Here is a 26,720-nt window from a genome sequence, read left to right on the forward strand (position 1 = left end):
CACACACAAAGCTACAGGTTATTGGCGCTAACAGAGCTATGGAAGTGAACACACACAAAGTTACAGGTCATTGGCGCTAACAGCGCTATGGGGGTGAACACACACAAAATAAAGCTACAGGTCATTGGCGCTAACAGCGCTATGGAGGTGAACACACACAAAGCTACAGGTTATTGGCGCTAACAGAGCTATGGAGGTGAACACACACAAAGCTACAGCTTATTGGCGCTAACAGCGCTATGGAGGTGAACACACACAAAGCTGCATTTTTTTTTTATTTTATTTTTTTTTTAGTGTAAATTGACGATCATAAACTTTTTTTCAAGGCAAGGCAAGGAAAGACGATCATTGACCTTGTTTCAATCGTATGGCATTTCAGGCATGAACCTTCAACAACTAGATTTAGATATGGACATTTCCAACATTTCATGTACAAAAACTTTGAAACTAGGAGAAGCCATGGTTGAAAGTCGACACTGAACAATGTTCACTGCTGTACTGCCTAATTAAGTAATCTTGGTTTAATTTATCTAATTAACGAAATTTGAACACTTAGAAATAGAAACTTCCTGTCATTACAAAAAGTTCTGAAACTGAGAAAGTGACGATTCAAGTTTGACGGTTAACCAGGATAATACTGTCCAATGGTGGAGTCTTTCTTTTGTCTCAATTGTAAAAAGTCATGCATGAAAATGTCAACGTCAGGAAAAAGAAAATCAAAAAACAAGAAAGGTAGGTTGTTGGATCGTTGCTTATTGACAAAACATTACATTCATAGATATTTCGACCCAACGGTCTTTTAAGTGAACAGACAAACAAATATTCACACAAAACTTAAAGTCAAAAATCCTTTGTGAGCCCTATAGAGACCTTCTTTTGTCACAGTTGCAAAAGAAAATGCATGACCTTTCAACGCATGTACATTGATACGAAAAGCCTTCCCTGAGACACAACACCGAGATTGTATTTCTATTTGTCTGAATGTAAGGAACACTTAAAGGGAAAATAATTCCGCTGTAACCTTTTTTTTTTCTTTTTTTTTTCTCCTTTTTTTTTTGTTTGTTTTTTGTTCTCTTCTTTTTTTTATTTTTTTCTCTTTTTTTTTTTTTTTACATTACAGGTTACATTACCATTAAATTGCTTTTAAATTCAACAACAATCTAACTAAGGACAATGGGGATAAACCTTTAGTAGCGCAAGTTCTTGTTGAAATACAATTTCCAATGGAATACGCGATTTAGTTTTCTTAACTTTGCTAATGCACATTTTTGCTATCAATAAAACATGGTTAATTAACACTGATTCCTGACATTTTTCAATTCCGAATAATACATCTGTAATAGACAATAAGAAAGCCCGACCTGTCAGACTGTTCAACATTTGTTCAATATAAGTCCAAAACCTTCTAATTCGGGGACACTCATAGAAAAAGTGTTCCATGACATCCAAAATATGTGGGCACTCGTTACAGTTTTTTGTTTGACTTACTTTCATTTTATGTAATAAAATATTGGTGGGATATAAATTGTGACAAATTTTCCATTGCAACACACGCAGGCGCACTTCTTTTGTCACCTGTCGTGGCAACAACCACGTTTGTTCGACAAAAACAAAATCTAGTTTTCTTTTCCAAAAATCGATTGCATGAGATTTTTCAAGGCTATAATTCCGTTTTTTCTTTAAATATAACTTAATTAACTTGGGTTTGCTTTTAAACACATTCAATTCATCATCAATCGTATCTACATTAGCTATATGTGCTGGGTTGTCTACAATCCAATCTTTCCATTGTTTTGGAATTGCATTCATCACAGCGTTGTATTCAAAAAAGGTTATTGCAGGGTTTTGCTGCACAGTGATCTGTACTTCTTCACATAACAGAAACTGATTTCTTTCAACATTCAACAAATCATTTATAACATTAACACCTTTCTGACGCCATTTTGCAAAATCCAACACTTTACCTTTAAACTGAATCAGTCTATTATTAAATAACAGTTGATTGCCAACGTCATTTCTGTCAACTTCCTCTAAACTTACTTTATTCTTATTTTCAAGATATGTCAAAAATACCTCTTTCCAGAAATCATTTTGAACTTTTTCAATTCCTTGTAATTCCTTTTGTGTGCAATTAATTTTTGCCAAATGATTAACATCTGTTAATTGTTGAATGTGCCATTTTGGAATTGCACTCCAATTTTCTCGACCTGCTTCATGCAACCGTCCAATCCAATTTAAATAAAACACTTTCTGTATATCAAACATATTGATCATTTTCAGTCCACCATGCTCATATTCAGACTCCATAATTTTCCTTTTTATCTTTTCAAAAGCTTTTTTATTGCTATATTGTTTTTGCCATACAAATTTGTATAGTTTCGTGTTTAGCTGTGTGAGAACTTGCTTTGGAAGACCAACAGACTGCATAATATACACAAATGGGGAAGTCAGAAACGTTTTAATAACTGTTATTTTCCCCTGTATACTGAGATCTCTTTTACTCCACTGTTTAATCATGACATCAAGACTCTTCATTTCGAGTTTCCAGTTTTCCTCGATGTCTTTTGCCATTTTACAACTACTAAATTTAATCCCTAAAATTTTAATCTCCTTAACAACGTGGAAAGGCAGATTAGGTTCCGTTGGTTCTCTCCCCATTCTCAAAGCTTTCGTTTTATCTAAGTTTAATTGTAGCCCTGAGACTTTGCTAAATTGGTTCAATATGTTCATTGCCATATTAGCATCATCTCGGTTTTTTAAAAACAGGGTTGTATCATCTGCCATTTGTTTTATTTTTATGACCGTACCATCCTGATTAATCATGTTCGGTGTATTTATTCCAACTATAGGGCTGTTTCTTATCTTAATCGCCAACAGTTCCACCGCCAAGACGAAAGCCAACGGCGAAAACGGGCAACCCTGTCGAATTCCACTAAATACGTTAAACCTCTCCAATAACCAACCTCCATGATTTATACAGCTTGTAGTACCCTTTATCAAAATCTCCACCCACTTTTTAAAATTAGATCCAAATCCAAATCTGTCAAAAACATTAAGAAGTAGCGACTTTGATATACTGTCAAAAGCTTTTTTTAAATCCAGGGCAAGCAGATAACCCGCTTTTCCACTAACATTGAAGTAGTTAACCGCATCATCAATCGTTCTAATCACTGTTGATATATTTCTGTCTTTTAGGTAACCAACCTGATCTACACTGATTAGTTCATTAATTACTAAACCCATTCTTCTTGCCAAAACTTTAGCTAGAATCTTATAATCAGTATTAGTTAAAGTAATTGGTCTCCAATTACTTAATCGTTCTCTATCCAAATCTTTTCCTTTATGCAATAATATTATCACCCCTTGATTTTGCGTATATGATAACTCTTCCTTTCAAATGATTCATTAAATGAATCAACAAGCAATCTGTTTATCTTGCTCCAAAATACTTTCATAAAATCAATAGAAATTCCATCAATCCCGGGGGCCGAGCCATTTTTCATGCTACACAGAGCGTCGGCTGCTTCTGCGGGAGTAACTAACCCCTCACATAAACGTGACTGTTCTTCACTAAGGCGTGGAACAAATTCTTGCGACAAAAAGTCCAAACTATCTTTTACCGTATTTTCAGGATCAGTTTTCAGGCTATACAAAAGTGTGTAATATTCTTTGTGTTCTTGTAAAATCAATTTCTGGTTTGTTATTGTATCACCCGCTAAAGTGCTGAGGCGTGACATAATGTTTTTCTTCTTTTGTCTTTTTTCTAAGTTACAAAAAAAATTTGTGTTTTTTTCCCCCTCTTCTATCCACTTCACCCTAGCTCTAACCTGTGCACCCCTTGCTTTTTCTAGTTCTAATAATTCTAACTTTTGTTTCAATTTTAATTATTCTGTTTGCAACCCAATATTTTCAATCTTATTAATCAATAATCTTTCCAGTTCTCTACGGCGGGTTTGTAACCTGATTTCCTAATTTTTCCTATTACACGACTGTTTTTTACCAAATTCGATGCAGAAATTTCTTATCTGTGCTTTTGCTAATTCCTATCTGTTTATTGCTGAGGCATCATTCTCGGCTTCTTCAACCAAAACATCCAGAAATGAATTCATTTGTTCCAGAAAATGTTGATTTTTCAAATAACTGTTGTTGAACCGCCAGTAACCTGGACCTCTAATAAAATCCTTGTCATTCATTTCGACAACAACAGCTTTGTGATCTGAACTTGGAACACAAATATGATCTGCTGATACACACGATAACAACACTCCTCTAGATACAAAACAATAATTAAGACGCCTGGCAACAAAGGGGTTAAATCAGTTCCAGGTATAATCTTTTTCATCATCATGAAAGTATCTCCATATGTCAGTTAAGTTATTGGTTAAATCTGTGAAAACTTCAATTTCTCTGTTACTATGAGGCCGGCCAGAAATGATGTCAAGTTCATTGTTGACCACACAGTTAAAATCACCACATAAGATAAACTGGTCGGTTTCAAATTCATCCACAATATTTCTAATAGAACGGAAAAATGCCATTTTCTCATTTGATTCATTTGGAGCATACACATTTATAATATTAATGCACTGTTTTCTGTATTCTACAGAAATAACAACAACCCGTTCTTGTTTTTTTACTAATTCAATTTTTCCATCAAAATGTTTTGATGTCAAAATGACCTCACCCTTACTGTAACATGTTCCAGCTTGTGCAAATACTTCCCCTCCCCATTGTTTTTCCCACAATATTACATCTTTACAACTTATGTGTGTTTCTTGCAAACAAATAATATCAAACTTTTTTTCTCTCAAAAATTTAAACAACGTTGTTCTTTTCCATTTGTTTCTCAGCCCTCTACAATTCAACGAACATACACGCAGTTTACTCGCCATTAGGGCATGATACGTTGGTATTGAACGTAGTTATATCACGTCTATACAGACTAGATACCAAAATCGTGATCAAAGGGCTCGTCCGTAATCCAGTCCAAAATCGAAATCCAAGTCCTGACACTGACAACCCGTTATCCCCACCTCTCTCTTTCATCAGGTACCTTTCCTTCACCTTCTACCCATCCCTCTCCCTCCCCCTGTTCTTCTCCGTTGTCACTGTCTGTTTTATCACGCCTTGGAAACTTGTCCACGGGTGAGCGGTCCTTCTCTCCAGAAAGGCGACGCTTGGGTGTTGTTGATCGCTGTCTCCCGTGCTCCACGCGTGGCATACTCATGGATAGGGTGAGCTGTCTCCTGTCGACTGGTGTTTTCTGCTCTTTTCTCCCTCTTGACAACACCTGTTTACCTCCACCTCCCTTCCCCTTTGTTTTGTCTGCACCATGTTCGTCTTTGTCAGTTTTGCTAACGCTTGGCACGTGCGGCGCGCTGTCATGTGTGGCTGCACTAGTGTCAATGGAAGACTGAGCCTCCACTACCGTCAGTGCGTTCGTCAGTGCGTTCGTCAGTGTGTTCGTCTGTTTGTCTCTGTCTTGTCCTGTCATGTTCTGCACTGTGTTGTTTCCGACGAAAGCACAGCCACTGTCCCCACGCTTATGCCCCGCCAACTTGCAAGCAATGCACACCACATCATTTTCACACACAGAGACATGGTGGTTGGTCTGCAGGCATTTTGAACAAAGCTACAGGTTATTGGCGCTAACAGCGCTATGGAGGTGAACACACACAAAGCAACAGGTTAGTGGCGCTATAAGCGCTATGGAGGTGAACACACACAAAGCTACAGGTCATTGGCGCTATGGAGGTGAACACACACAAAGCGACAGGTTATTGGCGCTAACAGAGCTATGGAGGTGAACACACACACAGCTACAGGTTATTGGCGCTAACAGCGCTATGGAGGTGAACACACACACAAAGCTACAGGTCATTAGCGCTAACAGCGCTATGGAGGTGAACACACACAAAGCTACAGGTTATTGGCGCTAACAGCGATATGGAGGTGAACACACACAAAGCTACATGTCATTGGCGCTAACAGCGCTATGGAGGTGAACACACACTGTGACAGCTACATGTCATTGGCGCTAACAGCGCTATGGAGGTGAACACACACAAAGCTACAGGTCATTGGCGCTAACAGCAGCTAAGGAAGTGAACACAACAAAAGCTACAAGTAATTGGCGCTAACAGCGCTATGGAGGTGAACACACACTGTGACAGCTACATGTCATTGGCGCTAACAGCGCTAAGGAGGTGAACAGACACAAAGCTACACGTCATTGGCGCTAACAGCAGCTAAGGAGGTGAACACAACAAAAGCTACATGTAATTGGCGCTAACAGCGCTATGGAGGTGAACACACACTGTGACAGCTACAGGTCATTGGCGCTAACAGCGCTATGGAGATGAACACACAAAAAGCTACAGGTCATTAGCGCTAACAGCAGCTAAGGAAGTGAACACAACAAAAGCTACAAGTAATTGGCGTTAACAACGTTATGGAAGTGAACACTCCCAAATCTACAAGTCATTGGCGCTTACAACGCTATGGAAGTGAACACACACACAGCTTCAAGTAGTTGGCGTTAACAACGATATGGAAGTGAACACACCCAGAGCTACAAGTGATTGGCGTTAACAACCCTATAGAAGTGAACACCCCCCTTAAGTTTTAAGTAGTTGGCGTTAACAGCGACATGGAAGTGAACACACCCAGAGCTGCAAGTGATTGGCGTTAACGACGCTATGGAAGTAAACACACACAAAACTACAAGTCATTGGCGCTAACAACGCTATGGAAGGGTACACACACAAAGCTACAAGTCATTGGCGTTAACGACGCTATGGAAGTGAACACACATTGATCTGAAAGTCACTGGCATTAACAACGGTACTTCTTTTCGCGTTTTTTTCCCTCCCTCCCTCTCTCTGGAAATCCTATATGTACTTACAAATCAAGCAATTCCGCTCGTCGGCAAGACCATTCATAGTGTGTTGGTCACTTAATTTTGCAGCGCATATTTCACACGTTTACAGCAAAGTGAATCAAAGAATATAACGTGTTCCCAAATAACTCTTTCAAGTGTGTATGGGTTGTAGTGGTGTAAGAAATGCATTTCTTTGCTTTTGCTGTGCAATACTGAGGCAAGCCTCACGCGAAATTGAGCGGCTTGTCTCCTCGAGTGATCGGTAGTCTGTGGCAGTGAAATCAGGCGAAAGACTAACATTCCAGTGAGATTGCTCCGATCTGTGCTTTCTGCACAGGGCTCCCCTAACTGTGCGTCCTGTGTGCTATGCGCACTGGAAGAACAACACATGTACCATATTTAGTCATGATATTGTTGCTTCTGGCATTGAAGCAAATTGGTCAATTGAAAGAATTGTTGGAATGCGGCCAAGAAGAAATTTAAGTATTAGCGGTAAATTGTGCGTTATTAAAACATTTTTGATATCCCAGTTTGTATACGTTTTTTAGGCACTCCCTGCTCCAACAAAAATGCTTGACAGACTAAACACTATCCTCTTTAAATTTCTGTGGAAATGTAAGTATTCAAACACTGATCAATTATAAATTGGCGGTTTTAATATGATGAATATGCATGATATGCAGACATCCTTTTTGTTATGTTGAGCAGCTAGGCTACAACAAGCAGATTTTAAAAATTGGAAATTATTTCCAAGATATGAGGTTTTTGGAAGTTGTCTGTCTTGTTTTAAATCGGGGGCGGGGATATAGCTCAGTTGGTAGCGCGCTGGATTTGTATTCAGTTGGCCGCTGTCAGCGTGAGTTCGATCCCAGGTTCGGCGGAAATTTATTTCACAGAGTCAACTTTGTGTGCAGACTCTCTTCGGTGTCCGAACCCTCCCCCCGTGTACACTACATTGGGTGTGCACGTTAAAGATCCCACGATTGACAAAAGGGTCTTTCCTGGCAAAATTGCTTAGGCACAGTTAATAATTGTCTACCTATACTCGTGTGACTTGGAATAATAGGCCGTGAAAGGTAAATTTGCGCCGAAATGGCTGCAATCTACTGGCCGTATAAAATTTCATCTCACACGGCATCTCTGCAGAGCGCCTAGAACTGTACCCACGGAATATGTGCGATATAAGCCTCATTGATTGATTGATTGATTAAATCAACTGCCACACCAAGACGGTTTGTATGCCTGATTAGAATAAAATCGACATTTTAGCAACAAGGTTTTAAAACATGGATTGAGAATAGACATTTGTTTGTTTTTGTAGAAAAAGCACTTTTTATTGATCAATATTTGTGGAATAATGCAGGTATTGTTAAAAAAAAGTTTTATGTTTTGAAAATTGTATTAAAGGTGATTTTAATGTTGTACGTGATATATGGATAGACGATAATATTGTGTGTGTATGTGTGTGTGTATGTGTGTGTGTGTGTGTGTGTGTGTGTGTGTGTGTGTGTGTGTGTGTGTGTGTGTGTGTGTGTGTGTGTGTGTGTGTGTAAACAGCATGGATACATGATTATATTGATGTCGCAAATGTTGACACCGTCGACACAACGGCATTATTTGATACATTCTTGTCCATTTATGTTATGTAAGATTTCGCGCCAAAAGTAAATGTTAATTTTCTGTGCCACAGATTAAAGGTTGTCGTCTACATGTTTTCTTTTTTCTCAATAATATGATATTATGGTTAGATTTCGCTGAAAAGTTATGTCAGATGATGAATAAACCATGGGGAAAAATGTTAAAAAGTTGTTATTTTTGATACGTGTTAGTAACACTGTCAATGTTTTGATTTCCATGTGCAGAGAGCATGTGCTTTGACTATAAATATCGACCAATCAAATTCATGTCACTATGCTGACAGCCACACCCACACAATCACAGCAACAGTTTGACACTGGGTATTGGAGCGCTGTCCACGATTTTTTTTAAACGCACGAAATGCATGGTATTCGAGAGAAGTTTTGCCCTCGGCATTTGTCAGATAAGGATATCCTACTACGTTGAATTACTAGAATGAATTTTCAATTAGCTACCCTGGCTTCGTCCTACCTGATCGAAGGGTGGTGTATTTTTGATATTTGTTGGGAATAGACTCAGTATTTCAATTGTCAAATGCCGATTTCTGTATAAAAATTTAGACAAGGACCTTTAATGTACAGTTAAACATACAGATAGCAAATGTGTTATATAATGCTATTGTTTATTGATTAAAAGGGCAGTGTAGCTTGCCTTAATGTTCTCGATGAAAACAATTCTCTCGCAATCCACAAACATCTGACAGATTTATTTCCGGAACTGGTCTATATCACGTGGTTTCCTGGTGACAAACTATCGCCTTGGGCTTTGCAAGAGGGAAGGCCTGCTTCGTATCAAGATCTTATTATCAATCAATCAATCAATCAATCAATCAATCAATGAAGCTTATATCGCGCATATTCCGTGGGTACAGTTCTAGGCGCTCTGCAGTGATGCTGTGTGAGATGAAATTTTATACGGCCAGTAGATTGCAGCCATGTCGGCGCATATTTACCTTTCACGGCCTTATTCCAAGTCACACGGGTATGGTAGACAATTATTAACTGTGCCTAAGCAATTTTGCCAGGAAAGACCCTTTTGTCAATCGTGGGATCTTTAACTTGCACACCCAATGTAGTATACTTGTCGCCTAACATAGAATGCCAAATGTCGCCAAATGTCGAATTGCCAAATGGCGCCTAACACCGAATTCCCATTGTCGCCTAACATAGAATTCCAAATGTCGCCTAATGTCAAATTGCCAATTGTTGCCTAACACCGAATTCCAAATGTCGCCTAATGTCGAATTGTCAAATGGCGCCTAACATAGAATGAGAGAGAGAGAGAGAGAGAAAAAGAGAGAGAGAGAGAGAGAGAGAGAGAGAGAGAGAGAGAGAGAGAGAGAGAGAGAGAGAGAGACATATTGCCAAGAACAGAACGCAAAATAAAGAAAAGAACGCCAAGTTGAGCTTTATTCACAATTGAGAAGGGTAATGTTGAGCTTCACGTAAATTTCACGTACATTTCGCGTTGAGTTTGGCGTGATGTGAACAAAGTGTTCGGAATCCAGCTATGATGGCCAAAATTGAAAACAAGCATTATATAAAGTCACAACGAATCAAAGCAAGTTACACAGTTCCGAGTCTGCCACCATGTATACCACATTTGAAGGAAGAAGGAAGGACACCACTTTATATCGACATGAATACCATGAGTACCGAGGTACAAAGCGCATAGGGTTGTCGCGATACCTGTCATGTACGGATGCAGACTGCAAGGGCCGAGCAGTCATCAGAGATAGCGTTTGCAGAGTCACCAACCCTCACTCACACGGACCGCTTCCAGACAACCACTTCAAGATGTAAAAAAGTAATTCGGTGTTAGGCACCATTTGGCACTTCGACATTAGGCGACATTTGGCATTCTATGTTAGGCGAAAATGGGAATTCGGTGTTAGGCGACAATTGGCAATTCGACATTAGGCGACATTTGGCATTCTATATTAGGCGACAATGGGAATTCGGTCTTATGCGACAATTGGCAATTCGATATTAGGCGACATTTGGCATTCTAGGTTAGGCGACAATTGGCAATTCGACATTAGGCGACATTTGGCAATTCGTCATTAGGCGACAATGGAGCAATTCGACGTTAGGCGACAATTGGAATTCGGTGTTATTCATGTTACCCCTTTAAGGCTCTGGAACCACCCCGGGTGGCAATATCGGGTCGCAACAAAGAGTGTTCCCCATAGCCGGAAAGAGCCTCAACCGTGAAAGATAGAAAAAAAGGTATTGAACAAAAAAGACGCACAACACCAATGTGAACCATTTGTGTTATCATACTTATATTAAAATATTGATGACCATGGAATAAATGGGTTATTTTTAGATTTCTGACAAAAAATTGCGAAAAACATGACAAATTGTCTTTTTTATAGCCTAAACTATGAAAGATTTAAAGACAAGCGTGCACATCCTAGATACTGGGTCACAACTATGGGACATGGACACCAGAAAAAAAAGCATGACTAAATGGAGTAAAAAACACTTTTTCACGTACAACAGACTGTCCTTCAAATTAATTCATCAATGAGAAGGCCTTATGTTTAAGCATTATTCTAGAAACGGCATGTATATGCGTGTAGTACGTTTGATGTCGTGGGTTACATGGTTTCCATTTTGGGCTTTTATCTCCAACAAACTCCCAGAAGAAGAAAAATGGATGTAATTCTTGAGTGTGTATGTCGAGAATAATCCTTCAGCTGACCCATAAACATCACAATAAAATTCACAGAGCTTTATTCTCCATTATGTACAGCTGCAACACAGACTGGTGTATTTTTGTCCCAGTTTTAGGTGCTGTTTTGGGGGCATTTTGGCTAAAAATTAAATCGTTTAAAACCCACAGCAATGTTTGGAAACCCAAACTTGGTTGTTACAGTAAGTCAAATCCATCCCCTTTGACATCAAAGCATCCCCTTTGTCATCCATTGCACAGAGATATTGTGACAGTCATTCAAAGTTGACAACCCATAGTATTTCCCAGTATCTAGGACGTGCACAAGTATTAAACACAAAAGATAGCAATGGATAATGGCAACAACATTTGCTCTCATTGTTGTACAAAATTGTTGATTGTTTTTTAATACTTTTCCGTTTTTGTGGATTTCACAAAGCATACCAATTAAACGGCAGTCCAGGTAACTCGTCCGAATTTTTGCGGCTAAGAGCCTCAACATTTGAAGATAGAAAGACTATCATTGAACAAAAACTATGGTAAACACTAATGTTAATAACTTTTGATCTCACACTGATATTGAAATATTGATGACCATGCAATTAATGGGCTATTTTCAGACATTTGGGTACAAAATCGCCCAAAACATGACAAATTGTTTTTTTCTAGCCTAAACTATGAAAGATTTAAAGACAAGTATTGAATATAAAAGATTGAACGGGATAATAGCAACAACATTTGCACTCATTGTTGTACAAAATTGTTGATTGTTCTTGAATATTTTCCGTTTTTGTGGATTTCACAAAGTGTACCGATTAATCGGCAACCCGTGTCAATCATCCGAATTATTTCATGCTGCGCCAAAACGATTGAAAATGGATGGAATATTAGTGTTTGAAGACAAAAGGCGCACATTGTCATGTTAAGCATATCTTGTTACACCGTATACACATCAAAATCGTAATAGCTCTGGTTTGAATGTTACAATGTTTGATTTTGTGCAAGTTACACACATTGATACTGACAAAATGTAATGATTTTCCAGGACAATATATCCAGCGCGCTCTTTGGGTCCCCAAAACACTGTACATGGTGAGTCTCATTGTGGTGCCAAAGTAGAAAATAATTATATTCACTTTAGCGATAGTCCGCAGTAGACGACATCAAATGACACAGACTGTAATGATAACTCAAAACTCGTCATCGCTTTCAGCAAACGCGTCAAAGTCAACCTCCTCATCTTCTTCCTCGTCTTCCTCGTCATCCTCTTCTTCACAACCACCATCTGCCAGAAGATCGATCAGCGACACAGGTAGAATGGGCTTGAGGCACCACACGGGTTCCAGGACACCGTCTGCATTTGTCGTCCATCCCTGCCCCTGGTCGTAGGGTTTGGGCCTCTCCAGAATGCCTTCATGAGCACGCTTGTACAGGGCAACGCGGTGGTTTACTCGCTGAATGTGCGGCATCAGAGCAGATTGGCAGGGAGGCATGCGGGCTAGATCGACCTTACACTTGGACGTGAGTTTCTCGTTGTCTCCCACCATCTTGCGGAGTAGCTTTCCACGAACGACATCAACTGATTTCTCACGACTGTAATTGTACATCAGGCACGTAAACTCTTCCAACTGCTTCACCACCCGAAGTTTGACATCCCAGTCGTCACCAAGCTGCCTGAATGCCGTGTGAAACTTGGGGTTCTTCTCCAGTTTCTTAAGGGGCCCCACCTTCCCCTTTCCTTTGAATGCACTGGTGCAGTCCTATCCGCTGTACACATAGAACCCAAGAAGAGTGGCACAGTAGTCATGCCCCAGGGACTCTGCAAGCTCAGAGAGGTTGATCAGTTGCCGATGTTTTCCTGATCCCGTATCCAGGTATACAGTCAACTTGATGGCTTCAGCGTGGTAGAGAAGAATGACAAAGATGTCCGTGTCCGGGGTTCTTCAGAGAGAGACAGAGACAGACATACAGACAGACAGAGAGAGAGAGAGAGAGAGGTAGAGAGAGAGAGAGGTAGAGAAATAGAGATAGGGGGAATGGGTTGGATGGGCGTGGGGAGTCAAGGCGCTCACTGCAAATGCCGTCGATGTCGCAGATCGAAGTGGTCATACAATCCATGTCCTTGTTACAGATCTGGCCCAGCGTCAGTCCTGCAACACACCAAATCATTTCATTGTCATTCTATTATCCCATTGCTTGCAAATTCGAGTTGCTTCCTTCCAGCGGAAAGCTAGCAGCAACAAGAGTTGCTCTACATAGGTGTAATCAGCCATCCTGAATGTATTGCAGAATGACCCAGGTCTTTAACCTGCCACTGCGGTGATACGGGGGTTCAAGTCAACACATACATGTGACTCGTGGCATTTCAGTCGTGGATTCGAACCCGCGATCTAGGATCCTAAAATCACAAGTCCAGTGTTCGACCAACTGAGCGACCTGGCCTCAAGTTATGTAACCTGTAACATGTGTTAGACCATCCTGAACTCAGGTCAAAATGAGTTCGGCTCATTCTCTCCCTGACAGGATGCCTTGAATTTTCTTGTCTGGCAAGGAAACCGTTTTTTTTTTTATTATTATTATTTTTTTATTTTTTTTTACATATTTAGAGCTTTATGTAATGTATTATTGATATAAGCAGATTCGCGATCGTCGATAATGGTTTTTCATGGGCTTTTGTAATTTTTAAATTACAAAGGAATTGATATGTAAGACAGTTTCAAGCGAGCTATTTTTCGCGGCTGTATTTACTGTGCAAACAACTCTAAATATGGCAAAAGTGTCACGTGATAATCAACCGTTTGGTTTCGGGGCTAACTGGAGCAGACGATTTTTTTCTGTAACCAGTTGACAGTCATCAAACCATATATTACGGTCTCCTTCCGGCAGCAGTCCCAAAATTTCGACTTGTTTTGACCTTAGAACGATGTCTTTATGATAACTGTGAAGAACAGAACGGAGATCACTGTCGAAGTCGGCCAATCTGCAATCATTTTCGTCTCGCGAACACTGATCTCAAATTTAGATCAGTGCTCGCGAAAACCATATGGGAGATAACTCTGTATTTTTGTTTTGATAGATTCGCGTAGGACTGTAGCGTCCGGTCAGGGAGAGAATGAGCCGAACTCATTTTGACCTGAGTTCAGGATGGTGTTAGACAACCTGTAATACGACAGATCTGCCCAACACCAAATCCATGCAACCATCCAGTTCTGTTAGAAAATATCTAATAAGACAGACCTACCCAAAACCAACTACATGCAAACATCCCAATAAGTTTGCGACATTAGAAATGCTGTTATGCGACATGAAGGAAAGAGTTGTAAACACTGTATGTAGGTTTTTGCAGACGCAACAAAAACGAGAAAAGCAAATGCTTTATACGACTCTCCTTCGTTATGTACATTAGGGTTTTGTAGGTCTTAAAAAGAGGATTCTACTACCCCGTCACACACCCACCCCCCCCAAAAAAAAAAGAAAAAGAAAAAAAAGAAGCTGTTCCAGCTTCATAAAATAATGTTCAAGAGAACTTTCACGTCCGACTGATTGACACAAACTTGATCCTCATGTGATCTGTATCAATCCATTCAACCCTAAGAATATTTCACATATATTCAAACCAACCTATTTACCACCACAATCGTCCACCAACTTATTCCTTTTTGTTTAACAATAATCCGAATAATTACTCATTTTCTTTCCCAAAGTGAGTTTTAGCTTGCCCAGAAAAAAAATATGATGTCATAACCAAGAGTCTAGCCAAGATTGTGACCAAATCAAACAAATGACATCATAGCTTAATGAGGTCAAGACTCATATCCAAGATAGCTCAGTGAAATCTTTTCAGTGGTGAAAATCTTTTCCAGCAAACATGTCTATGCTGGGACTCTAAAATTGTATGTAAACAAGCCAAATTTTGGTCCTGTCTGCTGATTACCAGCACCTACAATTTCCTGAAATTGGAAGGCTTTTGCTCCCACAATAACCAAGAAAACCTCAATGTAAAGCTTTTACAAACATGACCCCGCTGTGACCCCAAAATGTGACGGAAGTCACCCAAACTAGGGTCACGTCGGTAGATTTTCAAACCCTTGAAGTGTTCAAAGTTGGAACAGCTCCAGCTTCAAAAACGCCCAAGATAACGTCAATGTTGAGTTACTATGAATCGCACATGACCCCCTGTGACCCCAAGACTTGACGAGGGTCAATCAAACTTACGTCAAGTTGGTAGATTATCAAACCCTAGATTTGTGCATAGTATCAAAGCTCCAGCTTCAAAAACATTCGAGATAACCTCAACGTTAAGTTTTTTTTATGAAACGAACATCAACTCAACTCAACTCAACTCAAATTTTATTGGCTTCAATTTTCATAGAAGAATTTGTCTTGCGCTTGGGAGAAAGTAAGAGTATAACATATAAAAACAGCATTCATATCACATTTCATGTATCACACACAGTAATCACTAGTATAAGCCTACAATTATCACATTTGTACCTGTATCATACATGCAAATAAATAGTATCACATTTCCACGTATCACACACAATATATACATTACATAACATACAGCAAGCTTCCATCTCCCACGCCCCCCCCCCCCTCCCACACATACATATCCTCGCACGTGCGTCGACTCCATACAATGACATCATCAGTCCATTAACTAAAATGCACAATGACTAGTAGAGGGTACATGATACTTAATACGTGCTCAACTAGACCTGCTAACTAAAATAATAACAGAAATAAAAACAAGGACTGGGCACAACATTTACACGTGTGTGGCCTACTTACATCAAGTGCCTGTGATCTATAAATAACAATGATTGCGTTTAAAGTAAAACATGAATAATGCCGATGTTTGCTAACAATGAATACATAACAACTAAGATAAGAATGTATGTGCTTTCATAATATGATTATTTTATAAAAACACAGTGGGGAAATTTGGAAAATAATTTTTATACGAAACTGCGCACATCGAGTCGAGCTCTGTAGCGTGTGTGTTCGGAGGCAGAAGACACACATGGCTGTGGATATTAATTGTTGTGAGATTCGGTGGATTAAAAAGGATACCCCGACTTCGGCAGGGCAGAAGGAGGTACAAGACGGTGTGCTGTATTGCTGTGTGTGAGTGTGCTGTGCAGACCTTCTGTGTTATGTGCATGTTCTATTCGAGTCTGTCCGTGGGCTTCCTCTGAGGGCCTATTGTGTACAAGGGGAGGTCACTTCCGCCCTATAAACAAACACATGTGGAGACCCACAGAAATACCATAGCATCGTAATGAGAGAGGGCAAAAATACTGATAACAGCAAGGTAAGACAGGTCTAGGACATTATTTCTAGGACTGACTAAGCAATAGAACAACATCATGATCTTCATAAGCAAATAATAGTGAGAACAAAACAGAATTCTTACTCTTCTGACTGCTCCCAGTGATTAACATCCAAAACATCCATCCTGTTCTATTCTAAATAGTTGTAAAATAACTTCATAAGAATAATATTAAACATACATACTTGATTGTTTAAACATAATTCTAGTGTAAAAGTATACTTTATAAGTTGTGGAGATAATTTTAAAACATGAAGATAAAACACACAACAATAACATGACAACATTAGAGTACAATGCATTCCTAGCTAGCTCTGACCCCGCTGTGATCCCCAAATGTATCGAGGGTCAACGAAATATGGGTCACTTTGTGAAATCACTAAGAGAGTGCAAAGTTTCAGAGGTCTAGCTTGAAAAACTTGAATTTGTTTGTCCACGGCCGGACGGCCATACAACAGGACACATATGAATCCTAATACTCACCAATTACTCAGGATGTTTATTCTTAATCAGACATGGGTGATGTGTGGATTTCAACGCACGAGTAATCTTTCAGAAGTGGACTCATTCACGTCGCCGACAGAAAATGTCAGCAAACGTATATGAAAGACATTACTACTGTGAGCTGCCGGAGTTGAATGTACATGCATTAACAATCACAGTGTCATTTTAAACTGTCTGCTTTCTAAATGCCTGCTTATTTTCACATGTATGTGTTTATTTTCACAGGATACATTATTTTGTATACTTAAAACTCTCTCTGCTATGTCGGATTATTTGCAAGATTTTCATTTGTTCACGCGAGCAACAAAAACACACCAACAAATCTTGCTACACATGTTTGACTGGTCAAAGCAATGTGGCGAGTGGCTGGAAGGCGACATTACAGTGTTCTAGATGGTCGAACGTGTAGCAAATACCTGTACGTGTACGTGTAGATATTGCCTCACCCTTGATTCACTTTTTTCTCCAATGTTCCAAATGCATACGTTGTTTTGCTACCACCAAGACTGCAGATCTTGACAAACGCGTGACGTAAAAACTAGATTTGATGACGTTACCCGTACACGTTCTCGTACACGTCCTGAAAAGTGCTGATCTAGATCTTGCTAATGCACTCAGCAGCCCAACAATCATAGAGCATTGGTAGACGAAAGATGCACACACCCTACACCCCGTTCACATCACAATGTTTTCAGTCGCCCAACAATCGTAGAGCATTGGCAGAAGAAAATGCACACATCCCAAACCCCTTTCACATCACAATGCACTCAGTCGCCCAACAATTATAGAGCATTGGCAGAAGGAAATGCACACATCCCACACCCCTTCCACATCACAATGCACTCAGTCGCCCAACAATTATAGAGCATTGGCAGAAGGAAATGCACACATCCCACACCCCTTCCACATCACAATGCACTCAGTCGCCCAACAATTATAGAGCTTTGGCAGAAGGAAATGCACACATCCCACACCCCTTCCACATCACAATGCACTCAGTCGCCCAACAAGTATAGAGCTTTGGCACAACAAAAAAAAGATGCACACACCCCTCACCCCTTCACATCACGCTGTACTGATTGCAGAGAGCCATGTGTGTGTATTGTCTGTGTCTGTATAGTTTGCATTGAGCACGTACTGCACGTTTGCGTGGTGGGGTCGCACTCAGACCCTGTGATGCACAACGATGGTTTGCCCTCACAGCTTTCACCTTTGGCCACACCTGATTCAGAACACAGACAAACAGTACATTACACAAGGTACAAGACAACCAATGTCCATCTCTGAGACAGAACACAGACAAACAGTATATTACACAAGGTACAAGACAACCAATGTCCATCTCTGAGACAGAACACAGACAAACAGTATATTACACAAGGTACGAGACAACCAATGTCCATCTCTGAGTCATAAATTGACAAACAGTACAATACACAGGAGTGTGTGTGTGTGTGTGTGTGTGTGTGTGTGTGTGTGTGTGTGTGTGTGTGTGTGTGTGTGTGTGTGTATGTGTGTGTTTGTTTGTGTGCGTGTGTATGTGTGTGTGTGTGCCTGGTAAAGAGACACATTTTAAATGTTCTTGCACCTCTGCCCTTTAGAAGAAAAAGGGTAGGTTGCTTGTGCTAATATATTGTGCTACACTCGGGCAAACACAGTGTTGAAAATGACGAATTCAGTACACTCCTACCTACCCACCAACACGCATAAGTCACGCACACACCAACACAACACACACAAACTTAACCACATCCCTCACCCTAACCCACTCCAACCCACACAAAAACGTAACATATACACAATATCCAATCACCTACCCCTCCCCCCACACTCGACCCCAATCCCATCCCACTCCCGCCCGCACAATCAATCAATCAATCAATCAATCAATGACGCTTATATCGCGCATATTCCGTGGGTACAGTTCTAGGCGCTCTGCAGTGATGCCGTGTGAGATGAAATTTTATACGGCCAGTAATTGCAGCCATTTCGGCGCATATTTACCTTTCACGGCCTATTATTCCAAGTCACACGGGTATAGGTAGACAATTATTAACTGTGCCTAAGCAATTTTGCCAGGAAAGACCCTTTTGTCAATCGTGGGATCTTTAACGTGCACACCCAATGTAGTGTACACGGGGGGAGGGTTCGGACACCGAAGAGAGTCTGCACACAAAGTTGACTCTGAAATAAATTTCCGCCGAACCTGGGATCGAACTCACGCTGACAGCGGCCAACCGAATACAAATCCAGCGCGCTACCAACTGAGCTATATCCCCGCCCTGCAACAACAACGCAACACATACACCCAATGACCTGCCCCCACCCCCCCCCCCCCCCCTGCCCCTCCGAACCCAACCCAACCCACTCCCACAAAAATGCAACACATACACAACACCAATGCCCTGCCCCCCTTCCCCCACAACACCCCCCCCCCCCCCATCCCAACCGACTCCCAACCACAACACACCAGCACCAGCAGATACTCACTACAAGCCAGGGTGGTTGGCTCGGGAACGTAGCCCTGCTTGCACTTGCACAGATCGGCGGCCTCGTTGCAAATGGCGTGTTGATCCTCACACGACGTGCCGCCCGTGCATTTCCCTAGCACCTTCCCTGTCACGGACTCTGTTCATTTACAGAAACAAGTTGCGTGAAGCGAAACTAATACATTTAGTCCATCTGTCAAACTCACAGAATAATACTGAAACGCAATGCATTTCGGGAAGACAACGCTTTGCCAATGCCCGCGAGCCAGACTGAAAGTGGTGACATATTCACATGGAAAACATGATCGATTGAAGTGACAAGCAAATATAGCGCAGTAGCATACAGCGCATCAAAGGAAAGCATGCTTTTTCTTTTTTTAAATCTTGTTTATAATCCAAACATAATATCCATATTTTGTAATCAGGAAATGAAAAAGAATAAGATTACATCATGATTTAATCGATTACTAGAATTGTAATTTGAAGATTTTTAATGACCTCGCCAATTAATTACTTATGAAGCTTCCAAGCTGAAATGCAATCCCATAGTCCGGAAAGATTGCTTGACATGAACTTCAATCAATTTGATCGAAACATGAAGGCGCCAAATTGCGGCTTCAACTTTCCTTTTAAGCCTAAGTCGACATCAAATACATTAACCGAATTTTTTTTAAAAGTCGCAATAAGCGAAATTACATGTGTCAATCTGTCGAACTCACAGAATGAAATGAATACACTGCATTTTACCAAATCATATTGAACATTGCCTAATATGGAGCACCTCATGTTCTGACAAACTAACGGCGCTAGAGCGCTCAAACAAATTTAATTCGCTGTATTCACCCTCTCTGGGTAACTTGCACATGTCAAATCTGTTGCAGAAACAACAAGTCGCGTAAGGCGAAAATACAACATTTAGTCAAGTAGCTGTCGAACTCACAGAATGAAACTGAACGCAATGCCATTTTTCAGCAAGACCGTATACTCGTAGCATCGTCACTCCACCGCCCGTGGCAAAGGCAGTGCCAGTGAAATGGAAGGAGGAAATTTTAAGGGGCTTATTGTCCGTCAGGTCTTAATTGCCTATATTGGACATGAATTGGTTTATACGATTCGAGTTTTTACGCCCTCACGGCTTTTAATGTGTGCGTGTTTATGTGGTATCAGCCATCTGCACTTATGGTAGAATGACCAAGATCTTTAACGTGCCATTGTGGTGACACGGGGGTGGGAGATGGATACCGTCTCTGGGTCTGCACATAAAGTTGACCCGTGTCCGTCCCGGCCCGGATTCGAACCAGCGACCTTTCGATCACAAGTCCAGTGCTCTACCACCTGAGCTATCCGGGCCCCCTGCCAGTGAAATTAACAAGAAGAGCGGGGTTGTAGTTGCGCTGAGAAGGATAGCACGCTTTTCTGTACCTCTCTTCGTTTTAACTTTCTGAGCGTGTTTTTAATCCAAACATATCATATCTATATGTTTTTGGAATCAGGAACCGACAAGGAATAAGATAAAAGTGTTTTTGAAATGATTTCGACAATTTAATTTTGATAATAATTTTTATATTTTTAATTTTCAGAGCTTGTTTTTAATCCAAATATAACATATTTATATGTTTTTAGAATCAGAAAATGATGGAGAATAAAATGAACGTAAATTTGGATCGTTTTATAATTTTTTATTTTTTTTTACAATTTTCAGATTTTTAATGACCAAAGTCATTAATTAATTTTTAAGCCACCAAGCTGAAATGCAATACCGAAGTCCGGGCTTCGTCGAAGATTACTTGACCAAAATTTCAACCAATTTGGTTGAAAAATGAGAGCGTGACAGTGCCGCCTCAACTTTCACGAAAAGCCGGATATGACGTCATCAAAGACATTTATCAAAAAAAGAAATAAATAGTCCGGGGATATCATACTCAGTAACTCTCATGTCAAATTTCATAAAGATCGGACCAGTAGTTTGGTCTGAATCGCTCTACACACACACACACACACACACACACACACACACACACACACACACACACACACACACACACACACACACACACACACACACACACACACGCACATACACCACGACCCTCGTCTCGATTCCCCCCTCTACGTTAAAACATTTAGTCAAAACTTGACTAAATGTAAAAACATCAAAACCGTTAGGCTTTGTCTCTTTTTTTGCACTTTTGGTAGCGTTCATTCTAAAGTGTACGCCTAAAACGAACTATAGTTTCTGTCCACAGCTAAAGCTGTTTTCACTCAAACATGGCTATAATAAGACTGTGTTAGTAACATTTCAGCAGTGTTGACCCCAAGTTTCTACTGTAAACAAAACAATAATAGCAACGTCTCAAAGCACATGTGTGTTGCCTAATAGAGACCACGTTCAACAAATCGAAGAAAAACAAGTCGCGTGAAGCGAAATTACTGCATTTAGTCAAGCTGTCGACCTCATAGAATGAAATAAACAGACTGCATTTTTTTTTTCTCACCAAACCTTTATAACTCTGTCCATGCGGCAATGCGCACTTGTGTACGAAATAAGCGTGCGGAAAGTGACAAACCAGTAGCGAATTAGCTCATAGCGCTTCACAGGAAATCCCGTACAGAAAGTGACAAGCCAGTATATAGCGCAGTAGAGTAGAGCGCTTTTCATGCAAGTGCGCTTTTCTCTTTTTACATTTAGTCAAGTTTTGACTAAATGTTTTAACACAGAGGGGGAATATAGATGAGGGTCGTGGTGTATGTATGCATGTATATAGCTATTTTGATGAACACGTGGGGGAATTCGGGGGCTGTGATTGGATGGTCTCTCCAGATCATCAATGCATATTGCTGCCGAAGTCGGCCATTTTACTCAATATCCAAAAGCATATTGAGAAAAATGGCCGACGCATGGTTCCGGTTTACACATCTGTACCACGCGGCGATATTTCTATCGACAACAGCATACACTGACAACTTTGTTTCAACAACTGTGTTGTGAAATCGAACGCACTTGGAGTCAGTTTTTCTTCAAAAGTCAGAAAGCGTGTAGCGGTGTGCATGTCTGCGCGAACATGATGCGCGTAAGAAGTTTGTCTGCTATCAAAACCTGAGATCAACGCATCGACGCAAAAACTGTCATTTTGTAAGTTTTGAACAACAAATCAAGGTCATAACAGCTATATAATCGCTATTATGTTTTCAGCGTAGCAATAGGGTCCGATATTTAGACTCGAACAAGTATAATGCGACGAGTCGAAGACGAGTCGCATTATACTTGTCTCGTCTAAATATCGGACCCTATTGCTACGCTGAAAACACAATAGCTGGTATATATATCCCATGAGCTGCTTCTTTGTCTCTGTAATGCAACTATGGGTATATATGTTGTATTTTTCGGCTTCAATAAATACATAATGGGCTCAAAAAAATATATCATAGTACCGATTCCGGTTTGGCCGAGGAACTATACTTCTGCCTACCCTTGACCCTTCACCGAACATGTTTCAGTGGATTGATGAAGAGCATTGCTCATATGGCTAAACAAAAGAAAACACAACATGTATGTGAATGTTGATTCAGTAAACAAAGCGTTTATCTTTACACTTTGGGTGCAGGTCGAGTAAAAAAAAAGAACAAAAGCGAAAAATCAACTGATAGTGACAGCAAACGAACCGCGCTGTTCATTTGAGGTGAAGCTAGAGTAACCTCCCTTCCACGAACACTGCACCGCTGATCTAAAAATGCACCGCTGATCTAACAAAACACAAATTAAATGGCACGTTGCACTGACACAAAGTGAATCAACACTATGCAAGACTGAACATGAAGTGGATACAACTCTTAACTGCACAGCGGGTCGAGTTCTCCAAGCACAGTTTCATCTAACCTTCCCGGCGACACACAAAGTTCAGTTTGAACAGAAGCACGATGATCGACAGACAAAACCAGTACAATTACAAGGTGGCCGGTTCGCTTCGTCATCCAGCACAGGCTGTTTCTATGGAACACGAAGAGGGTCAAATGTTCGAGCAAGTACTCGCGCATTTACTCGAGCACTTTCGAAACTGCTCGAGTAAATGCGCGAGTACTTTTGAATCGGAGATTCCCGAGTTGTACCGAAGTCATTGGTTGGGTTTATTGAAAACTTGACCCGGAAAATTTACTGAAACGACGCATCTGTAGTCGTCATGGAGGCGGGAAGGGCGGTCGCTGGGATTATTAACGATCGCATCAGGGAATTGGCGGACAGACCTACTGGGATGGTCGATCGGTAAGTATCAGTGTACTTTTAAATTCAAATTGTTAACTTTTTTGGCTTTGGCTCGCCTCGGCTCATGTGCACGGTGTCTCAAGAGGTCGCTCGCATGGCAACGTTATATGCCAAAAAGATGACTGTTCCGCGACAAGTTTTTGCTTTACCCGCTCGTTACTTCTCGGAAATACGCGAGAAAGTACTCGCGCATTTAAATGCGCGAGTACTTTGAAAGTGCTCGAGCAGTTCTGAAAGTGCGCGAGCAGTTTGAAACTGCTCGAGCATTTTCAAAAGTGCTCGCGCATTTCCTCGAGCAGTTTCGAAAGTGCGCGAGCATTTTCAGAAGTACTCGCGCATTTACTCGAGCAGTTTCGAAAGTGATCGAGTAAATGCGCGAGTACTTGCTCGAGCATTTGACCCTCTTCGTGTTCCATATGTTTCATCCATTTTTCGAGCATGTCCAACTGTTTTGCCTTACACTGACGTAAGTTCATCGTTATATGAAAGTATCCAAGAGCTCAGCAAACGTGTATTTCATCCTGATGGAGTAAAATCAGTCCAAACGGTATTCAACACGCAGTTTCAAGGAGCGGCCATTACATCGTTGTAGACAGAATTGACGCTACCAGTGTGGGTTGATTAACCCAAGCACGATCGAACAAATTAACTCAGAGATATATTTCACGAACATGAAATTACTGGTTAAATCTAAAGAAAGTTATTCAGTAAAATGTTAGTTTATTTTCGTAATTCTACACTCCAACACAAAAATTAAACTAGAATTGGGATCCGAGTTAACCAAACCGGTTTTGGCAATCGTAGCCTGGCCCTGTGACCTTGGACGGACTCAGAACCTAAATCGAAACTGTCTTTGCCTGTCAAATGGTTGTGTGATGTGTCTAGTGTGTTGGCGAAGTGTTTTGTGCTTGTCACCTCTCGCTTTCAGCCCTCACCGCTGGCTAGCACGTCCTTTTCAGGACAACGCAAAAAGAGAGCAGCTTGCGTCAGTCTCTCCTGCCAGTACATAACCTCTCCACAGCAAGCCCTTTGTAGTGCCTCCATCGTGGCGACAGGCGTGAACTGGGTACCGAAAGGCCCCAGGCCGAACTACAAGGACTCGGAGGTGGTTGGCCCCTAGACGTGTGGCATGCAGGCCCACCGGCGTGTGGATACGCCCTAGTGCCCACGAACCAACCCCCAACTATGGGTTAAATAGCCGGGCAGGACAGGCTCGTCAACCCTGGAAGGCAGCTGTCCTAGGAGAAGATCACTCCAAAATTAAAACGAGGGCAGAGGAGGCTCACTATACCTGCAAGGAAACTCCTCTAGGAGAAGGACCACTCCAAATTTAAACCCACGTAGTCCCCCGAAGACGGAAGACATCGGCCATTAGGCGGGGAGCAGACCGGATGTCTACGCTTACTACGACAAATGATTGTGTCTAGGTCGAAACTGTCTTTGATTCAATGAAAACTTTCATTGCGTGTGCTTTCTTTTCTATCTTGAAACTAAAATGCATTCAAAATCAAATCGAACAGTGGTTTGAATGTAGATTTAACACACATTTACGGATGCACTTGTTTGCATTTTATTTCTTCGGCGACGTGGCTTTAGCATGGGTTAGTGAAGAGGAACACACCTTGCTGGCTCACCTATTTTACACACCACAGGTAACTACGTACAGTGCTTTGTTGTGGTCCACGTTGTCTTTGGTGTACGCATGGGATATACAGCTTACAACACTCGTGTTTTTTTATATGGCTTGTATTTCAGTCAAGACCCAGCGGGAATATCATCGGGATCCACTCGCCAGAGGCTCGTGGATCCCTATGATATTCATCCGCTGGGTCTTGACTGAAATACAAGCCATATAAAAAACCACTCGTGTTGTAAGCTATACTTCTTCTTCTTCTTCGGCGTTCCAGGTAAGCTATACGTATGTATGTATGTGTGTGTGTGTGTGTGTGCATGTGTACATCGATTCAGAGAAAACTACCGGACCGATCTTCATGAAATTTTACATGAGAGTTCCGGAGTATGATATCTCCACACGTTGATTTTGTTTTTATAAATGTCTTTGATGACGTCATATCCGGTTGTTGGTGGAAATTGAAGTGGAACTGTCACGCTCTCACTTTTTAACCAAATTCGTCGACATTTTGGTCAAGTAATCTTCGACAAAGCAGTTCAGCTTGGAGGCTTAAACATTAATTAATGAGTTTGCTCATTAATGTTGTCATTAAAATCGATTTTTCGCAAACAGATTTACAACTGATTGCATCGTAATCTTCATCAAATTCTGAATCTGAAAATATATACATATGTCATGTTTACTTTTAAAATGTGATCACAATTAACGAAATTAGGATAATTAGTACTACGCTTATGATGAAAAAAATCGATCCAAAAATGATTTAATCTTATTCTTTATCATTGTCTGATTCCAAAAACATATAGATATGATAATTATGTTGTATTCAAAACAAGCGCAGAAAGTTAAAAGAATACAGAAAAGCGAGCTTTCCTGCTCACCGCAATATGCTAGTGCACTATTCTGGCGTGTCAGTTTCTCTTGGTGTTGCACGGAAAAAGTGAGCGACTTCCTTGTACCGCGAGGATTGACGAAGCTGTTTTGTCTTGGTGCAAAAAACGCAGTGCGTTCAGTATTATTTTGTGAGTTCGACGGATTAACTAAATGTTATAGTTTCGCCGTACGCGACTTTTTACATTTAGTCAAGTTTTGACTAAATGTTTTAACATAGACGGGGAATTGAGACAAGGGTCATGGTGTGTGTGTGTGTGTGTGTGTGTGTGTGTGTGTGTGTGTGTGTGTGTGTGTGTGTGTGTGTGTGTGTGTGTGTGTGTGTGTGTAGTCCTATTCAGACTAAACTGCTGGACCGATCTTTATGAAATTTTACATGAGAGTTCCTGGGTATGATATCTCCAGATGTTTTT

At 40.8% G+C, this 26,720-nt stretch overlaps 1 protein-coding gene and 1 long non-coding RNA gene across 2 annotated transcripts in view; both read right to left on the reverse strand.

Moving 5' to 3' along the window:
• LOC138950628 (prion-like-(Q/N-rich) domain-bearing protein 25) overlaps nt 1-26,720 on the reverse strand; it is a 201,083-nt gene that overhangs the window by 56,164 nt on the left and 118,199 nt on the right. Inside the window, exon 6 of the mRNA XM_070322336.1 lies at nt 13,267-13,344. Coding sequence (XP_070178437.1) covers nt 13,267-13,344 — 78 coding nt within the window. The remainder of the gene's footprint in view (nt 1-13,266; nt 13,345-26,720) is intronic.
• LOC138950629 (uncharacterized) overlaps nt 18,114-26,720 on the reverse strand; it is a 13,968-nt gene continuing 5,361 nt past the window's right edge. Inside the window, exons 2-3 of the long non-coding RNA XR_011450755.1 lie at nt 19,524-19,661; nt 18,114-18,255 (exon numbers count right to left, since the gene is read on the reverse strand). This is a non-coding gene — a long non-coding RNA (uncharacterized lncRNA). The remainder of the gene's footprint in view (nt 18,256-19,523; nt 19,662-26,720) is intronic.

Source organism: Littorina saxatilis, linkage group LG16 (genome assembly GCF_037325665.1).
Source record: "Littorina saxatilis isolate snail1 linkage group LG16, US_GU_Lsax_2.0, whole genome shotgun sequence".
NCBI classification, from domain to species: domain Eukaryota; kingdom Metazoa; phylum Mollusca; class Gastropoda; order Littorinimorpha; family Littorinidae; genus Littorina; species Littorina saxatilis.